This window comes from Cryptotermes secundus, unplaced genomic scaffold (assembly GCF_002891405.2).
Source record: "Cryptotermes secundus unplaced genomic scaffold, Csec_1.0 scaffold181, whole genome shotgun sequence".
Taxonomy (NCBI): Eukaryota; Metazoa; Arthropoda; class Insecta; order Blattodea; family Kalotermitidae; genus Cryptotermes; species Cryptotermes secundus.
Window position 1 is genome coordinate 1,803,206 of NW_019723906.1, and position 15,014 is coordinate 1,818,219.

At 40.5% G+C, this 15,014-nt stretch overlaps 1 protein-coding gene across 2 annotated transcripts in view; it reads left to right on the top strand.

The window, feature by feature from the left end:
* Positions 1–15,014, top strand: part of LOC111861992 — a 34,392-nt gene that overhangs the window by 13,361 nt on the left and 6,017 nt on the right. The window contains exon 2 of one of the 2 annotated variants that reach the window (XM_023847007.2): positions 6,975–7,060. The exons of the other annotated variant lie outside the window; for it this stretch is intronic. Coding sequence (XP_023702775.1) covers positions 7,001–7,060 — 60 coding nt within the window. The 5' untranslated portion in view covers positions 6,975–7,000. The remainder of the gene's footprint in view (positions 1–6,974; positions 7,061–15,014) is intronic. 2 annotated transcript variants of the gene reach the window in all.

Consider the following 15,014-nt stretch of genomic DNA (forward strand, 5'->3'; position numbering starts at 1 on the left):
GTCACTGAGATCTCTGGCTCCTTATATAATTTGTATAACTCTTTATTATATCTTATTCTCCATATCCCATTCTCTTTTATTGGTCCATAAATTCGTCTTAGGATTTTCCTCTCGAAAGAATTGATGACTGATTCCTCTTTCTTGTTTAGCGTCCAACCCTCACATCCATAATGAAGCAAGATATTACCAGTACTCACAAAATACACACGATGTACGTTTAAAGGAAAGACTGCTCGCTTCATCGGGACCCACTATACATATAACTGACGTTCATGCAACATATTAAAGCTCGACAGTGCTTTATTGTGATAACCAAAACATCCACACAGAAGGATTTGAATACGCTGTCAGTAGCGCCGACTGTATGCATCGAATGGTGGGACGGTTAGTGGATATTGTATTAGAAGGCTGTGGAAGGACGCGAGCATGGGCTAATTTGTACTAATATTCCGACATTTGCCTGGAGTTACTGAGGAAATTCACGAGACACCTCACAGCGGTGGATATATCCAAGAAGAAAGAGCTCTGATTACCACCGAGTTCAGGCGTATTTCTATACATTTACCATGAAGAAGAAAATACAGGAAAATATAAACTTTAATGTTCTCTATGCCAATTGTAGCTCCTCACTAAACAGCAAGACGGAGGAATTTATCCTATCTCTATGTTGTCTCGCACAGATGACGAAGCAGACCTCTATTGTTCTGTGATAAGCCTCACAAGGAATCCCGTCCATTGGCATAATCTTGTCCTGCCAACTCGCTCTCCTTGAGAAATTACGCTATGATAATTTACTGATACATGTGACACGTTATTAATACTGCGCAACTATTTTGCTATAACTTTGAATGCATTATTTAAATATGAAAACAAAGCAGGTTAAGCTTTACAGTTTTCAAAGCACGTTAAAATATAATGTAATTACATATGCTACTAGAAAGAAAAACTAAAGAATAAAAGACAATTTTAGTTTACCTAAAAAGTGATGTTGTCAGCACTGAGAAAGATGGCGGATATAACAATATTATAGCAAATGTCACGTAACTTCGAACAAGGCCAAGAGTAACTTTGAATGCGCAGAAGAAAAATTTCAGACAAGGGGGTGGAGGGTGTGAGAAGTGACAAGCGGCCAGTGGAAGAGCGAGTGTTAAGAAACTCCTCCCACCACAAGCTATGAGCGGGATTTGACTAGGAATGTGGGTCCTTGTTCGAAGTTACGTGACACTGTCTATAACCTTCGCTCTTGCACCGACCTGGTTCTCATTGTCATTTGGGCAGTGATCATACTGTAACAAGATTAACTTGCACGATTTATTGAACACTTCAAATAATAACATGGTCTGTGATCCGATTTATATGGCCGGAATTGTGAAAATTGATGAAATGTCTGGAATAATGACAGTTCATTGTGGTGATAGATTACTCAGAGGAAGGTTTATAGGTGGAAAGACACGAATGAGGACACAGGAATTGTGATATTATACCATTGACCTGCAACGTGTTTCGACATAAAGGAGCAAACATTCAGGATGTGCGGGACTACTGATAAAATAGCCGTCTGGATAGTCAAGGAAAGGAACGCTTCGAGAATGTGCTAAGGTCCAAATGAACAATTGTTGATGGAATCAAGAAAATTGTGGACCGACGGACCAGCAGGGCGATTACATAGGAAATCAAGACATGTACATCTGTTGTGTGATTATTTCGTGGGAAATTACAGTACGGTTTCCTTAAATGTTTTTACGTGCCTTCATACGGTTAAATAACCCAAAATGGCAGCGTCAGTAAGCAATAAAGCGACGGAAGTCTTGAAGGATAAAATAGGCTGCTTGAATACTGGCAGAATTTTTTTCCCCAGTGGAGGCAGATGATGGAAGGTGTACTAGTGAAATTAAATCCAGGATTGTCATGGCAAAAGCTGCATTTAGCAAGAAGAAGAATCTTTTTACCAGCAAATTGGACTTAAATTTGAGGAAGAAACTAGTGAAATGCTACATTTGGAGCATAGCTCTGTATGGGGCTGAAACATGGACACTTAGGGCAGTAGATCAGAAACATCTGGAAAGTTTCGAAATGTGGTGTTGGAGAAGAATGGAGAAGATCAGTTGGACCGATTATGTGAGAAATGAAGAAGTGTTAATTAGAGTCAGTGAGCAGAGGAATATCCTACACGAAATAAGAAAACGGAAGGCTAATTGGATTGGTCATGTTTTACGCAGAAACTGCCTTCTAAAAGAAGTTATCGAAGGAAAGATAGAGGGGCGGATCGAAGTGACAAGACGACGAAGAAGACGTAAGAAGATGCTGGATGACCTTGGGGACAGAAGAGGATACTGTCATTTGAAGGATAAAGCTCAAGATCGCATTAAGTGGAGGAATTGTTTTGGAAGAGACTGTGGACCTGTCGTCTGACAGATTACTGATGATGATGATGATGATGGAGGCATCCATTAAGTTGCATTAAGTCATTGAAGACTGTTTTTACTGATCGCCCTAGAGCAGGCATGTCCAACTTCAAACAGGTTGCCAATGATCTACCACCCCCTCCTATCGTCGTATCTCGCTTTAAGCAAAAATATTGGTAAAAATAACACGACGCATGATGTTTGTTGTAAAAGCAACACACATTGAAAGTACAAACTACTTTAATACCTACTTTCCCTTCAAAATCTGAATATAATCATATTAGTATATTACAGGTGAATTTAAATGCTGTTCACGTATAATCTCCTTATTGGCTTATGAGATCGACCAAAAATCATCTCGCAGTCGACCGCTCGATCGCGATCGGCGCGTTGTACATGCATGCCCTAGAGTAATCAGGATGCAAAAATAATTTAAAGCAAGAAGTTCTGGGAAGAACTAATCGGCTACTTTAATTTGATACCCCAAGGACCGCATATAAAACGACGCGTCCAATAATTCTTCTATTCTGTATGTATTCTTTGCCGCGGTAGCGTTTTTACCGAGCCGTTGCTTAGCAACGATAGGTAACACACATACGGATACACAGAATGATGGGAGGGATTTATGAATTACGTCACTGAGACTGGCTCAGGTGCCATGACATACACACCAAGTTTCATAAGGATGGGCTCAGGATTTCAAAATTTAATAGGGGGGGTACACAGACAGCGTGAAGCTCACATAAGTTTACTTTTGTTTTTTAAAAGAAAGGAAATTGGGCTAAAAATGCTATTAATTCTTGGTATAAGTTTTTTATATTTTTTCCCAAAAATCTAGGAGAGAAAAGATGCCCCCTCCCCCGCTGGCCTGAATCATCGGTAGCCTGCTGAATGCAGTACGCGTAACTCCTTCCGAGACCTTGAATGCTGATGCCAGCAGGAATACATCGCGTTGTGATTAGCAAGTGCCCGTCCGTATCAGTGCGCAAGGGATACGTGTATGGATTGGATTTCCTGTTTCAAGCTTCGCTCTACTGCGCATTTTCTGCGTACAGCTTTGTGTAATTGAAGGGCAAGAAAACTATGGGGCCTAAAACACAGTGCCTGAAATTGAATCTCTTTAAATGAATATAGAAATATATATTTAATTCGGACGTAATTCGGACCATCGTCAAAGCAGAACCACGCTGGTTTAATGCTCAGCTTATTCTTCGATCTTCAAGATCGAGGCAATATTTTCCTACGAAACGTCGGTTGACTTCCAACGGTCTCCACGCCGTTATATCCCAGAAGATAGTACTCTTCATAACCACCGCTGTGAGAACCTCAGATCCTACATAGCGCTATACCCCAGAAGATAGTACTCTTCATAACCACCCCTGTGAGAACCTCAGATCCCACACAGCGCTATATCCAAGAAGACAGAACTCTCCATAACCACCGCGGTGAGAACCTCAGTTCCTACAAGGCGCCATACCCAGGAAGACTGAACTCTTCATAACCACCACTGTGAGAACCTCAGTTCCTATGCAGCGCTATATCCCAGAAGATAGTACTCTTAATAACCATCTCTGTGAGAACCTCAGTTCCTACACGCCGTTATACCCCAGAAGATAGTACTCTTAATAACCATCTCTGTGAGAACCTCAGTTCCTACACGGCGCTATATCCCAGAAGATAGTACTCTTCATAACCACCGCTGTGAGGACCTCAGTTCGTACACGGCGCTATATCCCAGAAGATAGTACTCTTCATAACCACCCCTGTGAGAACCTCAGTTCCTACACGGCGCTATATCCCAGAAGATAGTACTCTTCATAACCACCGCTGTGAGAACCTCAGTTCCTACACGGCGCTATATCCCAGAAGATAGTACTCTTCATAACCACCGCTGTGAGAACCTCAGTTCCTACACGGCGCTATATCCCAGAAGATAGTACTCTTCATAACCACCGCTGTGAGAACCTCAGTTCCTACAAGGCGCCATACCCAGGAAGACTGGACTCTTCATAACCACCACTGTGAGAACCTCAGTTCCTACAGCGTGAAATTCTGTTGTCCTTTCCACCCTCCTCAGTTGAAAGGAATGATAAGATTATCAGGTTTTTGTGTGTTTTGTTGAAATAAATGGGCAGTGAGCACAATTTGTACGATTCGTCCTATTCTAAATATGTTGATGTAAGCAATAACGGCCAACGTTCTTTTTGCACAGTCTGACAGCCTATGTGCTATCCTGCTTAGATGTTATCACAGCGCACACACGTCCACAGGTCTGTGTTGGAGTGTTTATTTTGTTTAGTGGCTGGGTGAGACTTATAAGAATTGTATTGTAGATTACAATTGGCAGCAAGAATTCAATAACATTATTATTATTCTATTATGCTCAGATTGTGCACCGAATTAGTTAGATCTGAGCATGAATATGCGTCCATTCAATTACGTCAACTGATGCCAACAAGCTGGATCGCATCCAGCGGAGGTTTGCTGCCCTCTGTTTCAATGGTTTTAATTGTGTCTTTCCTCAAGTACATTACTGTCATTCTCTTGTTCTGGAGGGAGTTCAAATTGCACACTCTACGTATTGGGAGACATCAACTCGATGCTCTCTTTCTTAATCAAATTTATTTTGGTTTCAAAATCTGCCCTTCAGTTTTGGAAATCGTTGGTCTCCTAGTTCCTACTCGGTATACGTGTATCAGAGACTGTATTGCTCAATGTCTGCTCCTAATGTAAAAATTGTCCCTCTGCTAGATGTGCATCAGCTGCTAATGTTGTTTGCAGGGACGTTGACGTATTCGGAGCCAGGAACATTCTCCTCAATCGTTTTTTATAATATGGTATAATCGTTACTATTATTATTCTTTCTAAATAGTTATACTTTACGTTTCTCGGTTATCATTAGCAACTTAGATTTGTGATAGTGAAATTATTATTATTTTTTTCTTTGTTTCCTTATATGCATTAAAGTGTTTTGACTCCAGTGCTTACCTCTAATTATTCTTTGACTTTTTGTTGTGTTTGTCCAGTATGTAACTACTTCTATCTACAGTGTGCTGTGTCTCTAATTGGCCTTTCGGCTGTTGGCTCAGCACATAAATAATAAAGAATTGAATTACTACTACTACTACTACTACTACTACTACTACTACTACTACTACTACTACTACTACTACTACTATTATGTTTCCTTCTCTGGATTAATGTGTTTTTCGTCTAGTGTTTACCTTTAATTAGTCTTTGACTTTATGTAGTGTTTGTCCATATGTAATTACTTTTATCTGCACTGTGCTCTGTCTGTAACTGGTCTGGTTGTTGGCTCGGCACATAAATAATAAAGAATTGAAAGAATTATTATTCCTGCTGTTGAGTTAATGTAAAATTACAGAACTGAATTATTATTACTAATTTTACTGTTCACTGATGAGCTGATGGTCTGAATATGTGTCGTGTCAAGGTCTTCCCACTGTGCTATTTCTGCAACTAGCCTTGCGGCTGTTGTCTTTATCATTTTCTTCATCTGTAATGTGATATTAGCATCTACGCTGTGATGTTTCTACAATTGGCCTTGTACCTGTTAACTCGGCACGTAGATAACAAAGAATTGAAATGAATTGAATTATTGTTCGATTCCATCTCCTTTTTATTTTCTGTGGTGTTTTTGTTTCGGTTTTGCATACATCACTTTTTTAGATAAGTTTAGTAGTTATGGCTTGTATACTGGTTATGTTAATTGGTTATGCAACTACCTAACGAACAGTGTTACGTTCGTTTTTCTTGAGTTTTTTTTGTCGTCCTTCATTGCGTTGTCTGGAGTTACTGCAGGTCATATTTTGGAGCCTTTTTTGTTCAAACTTAAACATTCCTGTTTTTGTCTTTTCGCTGTGATAGAATAACTTCTTGTCGCATTACTTCTATTGATCATTGGCTTCTCTTGCAGTCAGATACTGACTTCATGCAAAACTGGCATAACGCTAACCACACGAAGCTTAATGCTGTTGAAACAAGACTTGTATCATTTTCCAGGAAAAAAAAAAATATTATCCTGCCTTTTAACCGTGTCCTTTATAATCAGGTATTTTACTTAGAACTTTTATTGAAGGTCTTTGTGTTTTTAGAGATACTTGTGTGACAGTCAACACAACAATCGGTGAACTGATATTAACGAGTAAGATTTGAGGTTTTAACGGCGGTGACTATGAAGAAAGCAGTCTTCTGGGATTTGGCACCGTGTATATGTGGTGTTAACCGACGTTTCGGTGGAAAGTATCGTCTCCATCTTCAGGGTAGAAAAATCCGCTAGGTAGGAACCAGCGTGAGCAGGTGGCTGCAGTATGATATTTATTTGTTGTTGTATCTTATAATAACTACAAATACAACGCATTTTTCGTGATATTAGAGAAGAATATGTCCCAGTATAATCAGTGGTTTCTGTTTCTGTTCTGTGGAAGTCCCAGGGCGAATGCTTCGGTCGCTTCCCCTTAAATCCGGCCCTAGACTTACCGATTCAATATCGTCACACCAGCGTGGAACAGATGTAATGTAAATTGTTTCGCTCTTTTATGATTGCAGACGTCACTAGAAGGCAGACCAATTGAATGCCAGGGTTCATTAATTACACTATGAACGCAGATTACAGAGTCTTCACCAGAATGAAGGTGAGTCTCACACTCGTGTAAAAATTAACTAAGTAACCAACAAACCAACCAACCAACTAACTAACTAACTGATTAACTCCATGGACTGTAGTGTTTCTTGAGCTGGCACGAGTCGCTTAGCCACTCAAGAAATTTCCGATATTTTATGGAACCCGAAGGTCAATTCCAGTGTTCTCGAGAGCCCACCACTAGTCTTTATCCTGAGGCAGATTAATCCAATCCATATCATCCCGTTGTCTTTTTAGGTTCAATTTTAATAATATCCGTTCATCTACGTCTAGGTATTTTTGGCGTTCTCTTTCCTTCTGCTTTTCCCGCCAGAACCCTCTATGTGTTCCCCCTGCTACAAGTTATATGAGATTCTGTGGTGAATACCTCGTCATCTCCACAGAGAGTAGTTGTGATCTTAAAGTCTGTCAAGCTGAACATTAACAAGCCAGTCTGAGACCATTTAATCCCAAATGTTTAACATAAAAAATTCAACGCAACGCCAGCTGTATGAAGCCGTGCAGCATTTCTTGGGATAAACTGTCGTCAGTGTCAGTACCGTATCCAACGAGAAAAAGGGGACGATCTTATTCTCTATAGCATGAAGGTAAACTCAAGAAATTGCCGATCACGATAGCCGAACGGTCTAAGGCACGTATTGTCTTCGCTTGCTGGGAAACAGGAATCGTGGGTTCGAATCCTACAAAAGACATGGGTGTTTGGTATGCGTATGTGTTTATTCTGTGTCTGTGTTGTCCTGTGTTTAGGCTGTGGCCTTGCGACGAGCTGATCACTCGTCCGAGGAGTCCTACCGTCTGTAAAATGATCATGGAACTGAAAATTAGAGGCCAGGGCCCAGGGGGGCTGTAGAGCCAGTGAAACACATACACACACACACACAAAATAGAAATTACTGAGGAGTTTCTAAGCGCTAGTTTAGACAGCCGGGTTTAGGAGGGAGCTACGGGGTGGGTCGTCTAGGAGCCTCCACAGAACAGAAATCGAATCCACGGATTCTGTTGAAACATATGCGCCTCTAAAATCACAAAAAGTTAGACTGTATCTTTTAGTTATTATACAAAATGTCATGACTTAAATTTGTTGCTGCTGTTAGGGGCCTCCGCATTCTGTTGACCCCTCGCTCCCCACTGCTGTAAGTCCGGCCCTGCTGATCTGTGTCAGTACTGGCAAGAATCCTCCATATTTTAATTTGATGGGAATGGAAGACATTTTTCATAAAGATTTCTGAATTTTGCAATGCTCAAAATGGACACCCCGTTTGTTGACAGAAATGTCTGAACGATAATGAGCTTCATCATAAAGTAAAGTAAGTAAGTAAGTAAGTAAGTAAGTAAAAAAAGTAAAGGTATCCCTGTAACAGGCCGTGGAGGCCCATAGGGTTGTGAGATGTTGAGGTTCCCACATTTTCTAGACAGTCGGCTCATAGATGGCGGCAAGGTTGTCAGCCCTACGCACCGGCCGCCCTTTACCCTCAAGAATATTCCAAGAATATTCCTGGTACTCATTTCTGTTAGAGGCTGAGTTGACCCCAGGGCCATAGTGCGGCTGGAAGGACTAGGTCAACTGAAAAAAAAAAATCAAATGACATCATCGGGACTTGAACCCGCCATAAAATAAAGTAATGTTTACAATGTTTGGCCCATTATGAAAATTCTCTTATCATTTGCTTGCTTCATGCTAGTTTTTTTCTTGACGAACTCTTCGACCCTGATGATGGAGTCGATATATTTCTCCAAAACATCAGTTGACTTTCCTCCGACTACACGGCGTTATTTACCAGGAGACGTATAACCTTTCATTAAGCGCCTATGTTTTCTAGTGACAAATTACCGTCTTGTATGAATACGTTCATAAGCCAGAACAATACATTTTCCTCGTTGTCTTCATTTGCATCTGTTGCAGAAGCTGTTTTTTTTTTTTTGGACTACTCAACACGGTTTGTCTGGCTCCTATCCTCGCACGTCGCTCATTTCTGCCAGACAAGGCTGGAATAGCACGAGGCCATGACTTGTTCCTTCCACAGCCTTGGGAATTTGCGTTGGGCGCTCGGTACGACACAGTCCGCTGACCCAGTGGCTTTCCGTTTCTACTTCAAACGGTGTTTTTGTTGAACTTGAATGTAAACGGAAATTGTTCGGAATTACCTTTATATGGTTACATTGGAATGTATATTTTTATAATACTCTCATTATGAGCAAATTCTGCTGTACACTGTATCCCACCATGTTTCAGCAGTAGTAGGAATGCACTTTCAGTCTAACCAACAAGAATTTTTAAATTCACGTACGCATGCATGATTTATCGACTCTAATTATACCGTATGGAGGGTACAAATTGTGAAACTCTTCACTACATAGTTTCATCCATAGTCATTTTACCTTTTTTATCGTGTGTTTATCATAATAAAGAAGGAACTAATGTTTTTTTTCGGTTTAGTTCCATTTATACAGATTTTCTTGGAACTTCCTAATGGCGTAGACCAATTCTCAAGTGAAACTAAAATAAAACTCAAGCAAAAATAATCTGCAACCGTCGCCTAAATAGCAAATCACTTGCAGAAATGCTATTCGGAAGAGAAGTTCGTGTTGTCTTTTTTTTTTCAACCTTAAGCAACATTAACAGAAAAAAAAGAGATAATTTATCAAGATGTAATTATCTTCCCGGACAAGGAAACAACTATGGATGAGCTGTTGGTTTTCCAATGAGTCAGTCGTTCCTAATTTCATGATAAACGACCTAAGTTGATGTCAGTCCTTGAAATTCCTGCTGTTGCTGATAAGAGTAAGTGTACTTCTCACCTGTACTAGCTGCAGACGGTTAACGGCTATATGGAGTATCTAACGGATTAAATAGAAATGGAGCATCCAGGCAGGATGAAAGTTTCGCCTTCCTGTTCTCACTTTTGCAAGACGAAGAGCAGAATAGCAGTCCTTTAGATGTCAGTAACGTTTCACAAATGCAGTCTGGAACTTGTATCGACAGGCAAGACCTATCCAATCCCAAATGCCCCCAGGAGACGAGAAATTCCGTCCTGTCTCTTCAGTTGTGACATTACAATCAGGAGGAAAGTAACGATTTTCTATTATTAGATTGAAATTGTCACCGACAGGTATTTCAATCCACACATATTCTTCAGTAGTTTCAAGGTCATGTCCTACATGACACCTTGTCATAAATCTGAAACTGCAATTAGTACTCCAGCTCCACCCCCACGAGTTGTGTGAGAATTTAAATGGTCTCTGTCAGCGCGGGATACAGAAAAAGAGGCCGGAAAATGGTTATGACTAAAGATTGTATTATTTCAGGCGGGTTTCAGTAAGGCAGGATTTTTTTTGATTAGTGGAAGCATAAACATTGTCCGTGAACCTACTTATTTGGTTCAAAGTCCCCTGACATTATTGGAAGGGATGGAGGATACTTCCCCGCTCCAGATTAGAACTGTTGGGGAGAGCTATGTCTCCAGTGACGGGTGTACTTGAGGAGTACACCTGATCAAGGGTGAGTTTACCAAAAAAGGAGTAATTAGGCGCTCCGTGGGCAACACGAAAAGATGCATAATTGTTAGATTTAGTTTTAAGTCTGGTGCAGACTACTTATTTAGGCTTCATTGCTTCTTCAGAGAATTCTCAGCATCGTCAGCAGTGACTTGAGCACTAAATCTGGAAAATAAAAAGGCCCTGAACCTTTCCTTCTTTGAGATTATTGGTAAGGAAGCAGATTTCTGCACAATATTACACTTGCTTTCCTTAAACGCAGATAGCTTCTTTCTGATGCGTCAAAATACGATCACAAATACAATCTTACCCCATATAAATATGCACTTGCAATATTTTAATAAAACTTAATGTTACCTATAACACCCAACAGGACTGAAATCACACCTAAACAGTTAATTTTCATATAACCATCGAAAGAACACATTCCTTCGCTGGTCTAGCCAGCAAACCGAAATTTGTTTCCGTTGGCCACTTCGGATGAGACGAATTCGTACGGAGATTAACGAAAGGAAACTTGGTCCGTCCCACCGAGCAGGGAAAGGGAGGAGGAGGCAGCATGTGGCCTGGAGCAGGAACACGCGCTAAATGACAATATTCACATCATTATTATTCAAACTGAATTATTTATATATGACTTCTTTTCATTTAGTTTCTTAACTATGGAATCAATGCTTTCCTTGCTTCCATGCACGGCACGCCGCTGTCTAAGAGTTAATTACCGCAGGGGGCACCAGTGGTTTTCTTCTGTCTGTATGTGACAGTTTTCAAACCATCAGAGTCTTCTTCGACGGTAGATATCTTAGGCGAAGGAACAGCTGGTGAGGCGTCCAAGGTAATTCCTTGATCAACAAATTCTTTCGAAGGTGAAGCAGTATGCGCAGATCCAGAAACTGCAACTGCGGCATAACTCCTGGCTGGATTCCGACGTTGGGCCGCTTTAGATGGGTCAGGGGTTTCCTTGTCTGTATATAGACCGACTCTGGAGTACAATGATCCCAAAGGTTGACTAACTTTTTCATGTAATTTATTAACTTGGGATTTAAACTAGGCATTGTCGCTTTTAAGAAGGGCGGCATATTCACTTAGTTTATTAACAGTGTCCAACAGGGTTTTCATGAGGTCGATTGTGCAGACCCCGCAGAGACGCACTGTCTCCAGCTGGACGCCAAGCATCTCATACGTGTCGCTGTCGAAAACTGGAGGCAGAACTAATACACTCTCAGGTGAAATGATTTTCTTGGGGGCTTCACCGGCGTTTCGCCATTCATTTGGAACCTCAGGGCTTTAACGCAGGCAACACACTTGTAAGTGGACGCCCCAGAATCCGTACAGTAGGCATATTCAATATCACTAAACTGGAGACAACTCAGATCAAAGCGGGAGGCACAAGGCCCATCGCACCATAGAAATTCTGTTTTCAATAAAACTCCTTTGTGCACAGCAAGCAACATCCTTCCTTGCGGCCATCACAGGCGCCGAAGTGACTCAAACTCACAACTGTAGGCTGAAGTAACGTCAGCAGTGCACAAGCGAAGCGCAGCACAAACACAAACATATATTTTGATGATGATAACAATAATAACAATAATATTCTTGGAACATTTACGAAAAAAAAAATACCGATGTGATGCATATTGTAAAAGTTTCAGTTGAAGTTTATGTTACAAAGATGTTTTTCTGTGCACCTAAGGTAAAAGGCACGCCTCTGATTAACTTCGTCAACTTTATTTGATCTAAAATCTGACATTTGGGTCCTCTGTCTTTTGTATTTATGAAACAGTAACACTTTGCTAACACCAGATTTTCATCTGAAACAGCATACCCTATTTACGCATGTATAGGCCGCGTGCGTGTATAGGCCGCAGCACAATTTTCAGACAGAAATTATAGAAAAAATAATTTTCTTGGAATATTATTTCAGGAGTAGAAATTATTCCGAAATTTGGCAACGTTAATTTTTTTTAAATGAAGTGTGATTTCGAATATTTCGAATATAAGCCGCACCCCAATTTTCCTCTTGAATTTTTGGCAAAAAATGTGCGGCCTATACATGCGTAAATACGGTACTTTCAGTAAACGTACGGTGCACCCTGGTGGCAACAACGAAGACCAAACGACGGTGATTAATTTGAATCTCAAGGCTTGGCAGTCCTTCCTTCCTTCCACACAAGAAAGAGTCAACCGTCTGTTTGCCTGAATCTCAGAATATCACTCGGCCTAATAATGGAATATATTAAAATAACAGCAAATGTCAATAAGGAACACAGTAACAATAATATCAATAGCATCAACGCAATAAATCCAAGTTCATAATGAACCTGCATTCCTCGAAAGGCTTCTGTGCCATTTGTATTATTTTGTTAGTAAAGCACCTTTAATATTTTATCCATTCAGATTATAAAAATTTAGAGACCGATATATATATGCCGTCTATAGCCTGGAAAATGTTAACTTTCTCATAATAGTCAATTTTAGTGCTGTTGTTACAATATGAGAGAACAATTACATCATTTATGTCTTTTGTCAGGCAAGATAACATTAGCCTTCAGTATCATTAACACCATGTGATAAAAAATATTCAGTGTTAGCGTGAAATAATACATGCATCATGCGGGTTTGACGTCAGTAACGTCATGTGCTTGAGAACCCGTTATCGTGTGGGGCAGCAACTGACAATTATCACGTTCATACTAATCCAACAATCGGGCATGGAGTGTTTCGTCTGTGTGTAGACTCGAAATCAGTAAATCCAACTATATCTACATACGGCCACTCGAATCTAATACACGTTTCCTGCCGCTTGTAACATAACTGCTTGCTTTTCGTAGATTTCGGCGACGTCACTTCGTGTATGGAAATTCTGAAATGTTGAAAGTAACTGGTATGACAAGATGGCGTACGTACTGTGAAGAGAAGATGGCGTATGTACTGTGAAATTAAAAGAAACAGCTAAGATATATTTTTACTAACTCTGTTGTTGCTTTGAGGAACTACAGAAAATCGCGAGTTTAAATTAGAATAGCCGATGCCTTGCGTGAAAATTGAAGCAGATCCTTCTCAGATACAAACCAGACGGATTACTGCCTGGTTTATCGATTCTTCACTTATTTAGTGACCTTCAACAGTTTTTTTTATGTAACACTAAGAGGTAGGATTAAAGTGTGATTAATGATTCGAAAACAGCTGAAAGAAGCTACCGTGATCTCAATATTAGATTGTACTGAAGAAAATTACGAAATGCCTGTCAGAATTATGTGTTCGGACCAAGATTCGAACTCAGAACCTCCCTAATACCTTAGCTAATCTGCTTGATCGGAACCATTTTTTAAAACATTCTCCTTTTTTGTGGGTCATTTTATGACCGTGTTAGCGGGGCTGTGTTGTATAGTGTCGAATGATAGCATGACAGAAGAATTGAAAAGGATTTGAATTGACAGTCGTGGCCTAATCGAGGTCCTATCCCGGTATTTGCTTGTAAGGACCGAGGAAAACGATGGAAACTCAGTCATGATAGGCGCTGCCCCGGCTGAGATTCGAACCGAGCATCTCCCAAATACGAGCCAAGACTGTTACCTCTACGTTAACGCATTCAGTGTAGAACGCATTGTAAACTTTGAAACTTACATACCTCTTTCCATTTTATAAAGTAAGTTCAATTTTAGATTCTGATGAAACTGCATTGATACGTGCGCACTGGCGTCACAATGCTTTTCCGCTGACGTCAACTCACTGACCCGCCTTCAATCTGGAGATAGGATCTTACTGACACTAGTTTACTGCAGCTAAAGCAATCCCTCTAAGGGCGAGGACACACCGAGGAAACTGGCTACCGCAACGCAACCGCAATTTACGAGAATTGTTATCAGCCGGAAATGGCACTGCAGTTTCCTCAATTTGCGCTGCTCCATTCAGTAACATGTGTTCAACTCAGGCTGATAACAGTTAGCGGAAATTGCGGTTGCGTTGAGGTTGCCAGTTTTCTTGGTGTTCCCTCGCCCTGACAAGCCGTGGAAGCCCATTGGGTTGTGAGATGTCGAGGCTCCCATATTTTCTAGACAGTCGACTCATAGACGGTGGTGAGGCTGTCAGCCTTATAAACTGGCAGCTCTTTACCCCCCAGGAAGATTCCTGGTACTCATTTCTCTTAGAGGCTGAGCTGACTCCANCACTGTGAAAAAGGACCTGTTGCAAGAAATTTTCCTTTGAAAAAGGAATATCAAACGAAATAAGCAGTAAAGTTTAGTGAATTCTTAACAACGCTGCTAGTGTAATAAAATCAGAATAACAGAGAAAATTCTCAACTCAAATTTGAAAAATTCCTCAAATTCTCAGCTTGAACTGAAAAAAATCATTATCACATATACCTGCCACATAACTATCACCCATTTAGTGGAGATCAACCTTGTACCATATAATTACTAATTCACATGTTGTGCCAATTTTGATGT